This window comes from Ruditapes philippinarum, unplaced genomic scaffold, assembly GCF_026571515.1.
Source record: "Ruditapes philippinarum isolate M1 unplaced genomic scaffold, ASM2657151v2 ctg876_1_1_1_1, whole genome shotgun sequence".
In the NCBI taxonomy this organism is placed as follows: domain Eukaryota; kingdom Metazoa; phylum Mollusca; class Bivalvia; order Venerida; family Veneridae; genus Ruditapes; species Ruditapes philippinarum.
In genome coordinates, this window is record NW_026856968.1 from 329,503 (window position 1) to 330,772 (window position 1,270).

The 1,270-nt window shown below is 33.0% G+C and overlaps 1 protein-coding gene across 1 annotated transcript; it reads right to left on the reverse strand.

Annotated features, from left to right (window-relative positions):
- Positions 1-278: 278 nt before the first annotated feature.
- Positions 279-803, reverse strand: LOC132748314 (uncharacterized). Its single transcript, XM_060737887.1, has one exon. The coding sequence runs from the start codon at positions 801-803 to the stop codon at positions 279-281; it is 525 nt and encodes a 174-aa protein (XP_060593870.1).
- Between the last annotated feature and the right edge of the window lie 467 nt (positions 804-1,270).

Sequence of the window (1,270 nt, forward strand, 5' to 3'; positions counted from 1 at the left end):
GAGTTCATATGTTTGACACATGATTGTACTTCTTCATACATTGATCTCAATAATGTGAGCATTTTCCCACTAATTCCTTCTTTGATGAGTTTATACCATAGGCCATTTCTATAAATGCTATCATATGCTTTTTGGTAGTCTATAAAAGCTGCATATAAACGTTTGTTTTTAGTATTGTACATATTGATTAGAGACTGTAAAATGAACAAAGCATCAGTGGTGCTGTGTCCAGATCTAAAGCCAAACTGCACATCTGTTAGACGTTCATTGTCTACTGACTACTTTTTTAGCCTTTCGTTTAACACGGTTGTAAACAGTTTACCAAAGCAACTTGTTAATGTTATTCCACGATAGTTATTTGTATCCGACGCCGGCGGCTTTTTCAATAATGGAACTATTACACCCTGTGACCATTTCTTTGGAAAATGTCCGCTGTTAAGAATGTCGTTGAATAAAATTTCTAATGAATCAATTACAATATCTATCGTTTCAATAAAATACTCATTTATCATACTATCTATAGCACTACTTTTATTTCTTTTTAATTTAGAACATGCTTTCCGAATTTCTCCCTGTGTTATAGGCAAATCAATGTCTTCTAACGGTGTTCCATTCCTCATATCATTCTGGTCAAAACTCTTCAAAAAATCCTCAACTTCCGGATTGACGTCATCGCTAGCCTCAGCTAGATTTTGGAAATGCGAGTAGAACTCTTCCATAGAGATATTTTCACTTGCATTTTTATTTTTAGTACGAGACATATTCCAGAATTCGCGTGGTTTTTTCCGCCTCATTTCATTCATTTCTCTAGTCCGTTTTAAATTAAACTGCCTCTTCGACTTTTTAACACAATATTTATAATCTTTTCTACATTGCTTCATATTTGTAAAATTTTCATTACTTTTTTCACATGTATATTTTTCAATAGCCTCTTTGTATGTCTGCAGTTTCCCGTTACACACATGGTCAAACCACTTATTTAATTTACGAGGTTTTCCGTTGAGAAAGTTTGATTTCTTCACAGACGGTGACGTTTTTTTTTTTTTAAATATTTTTCAGCTCTGGATACAATAAATTCCGTGTATAATTGTGTCTTTTTATCAGTCGAATAATTCGCATTTTCCACGATATCATCGAGCACATTTTTATCCGAAAAAATTTCATTCCTGAATTGTTCTCTGAACTCCGGATTCCATTTATAGTATGTATTCCGACCATTATTTGTTATGTTATTTTATTGATACACTTTTAATCCAAATGAAACAGGGGC

What these genes read in the sequence shown, in the direction of transcription:
- LOC132748314 (XM_060737887.1), bottom strand. Translation starts at nt 803, where the DNA reads ATGAATGAAATGAGGCGGAAAAAACCACGCGAATTCTGGAATATGTCT.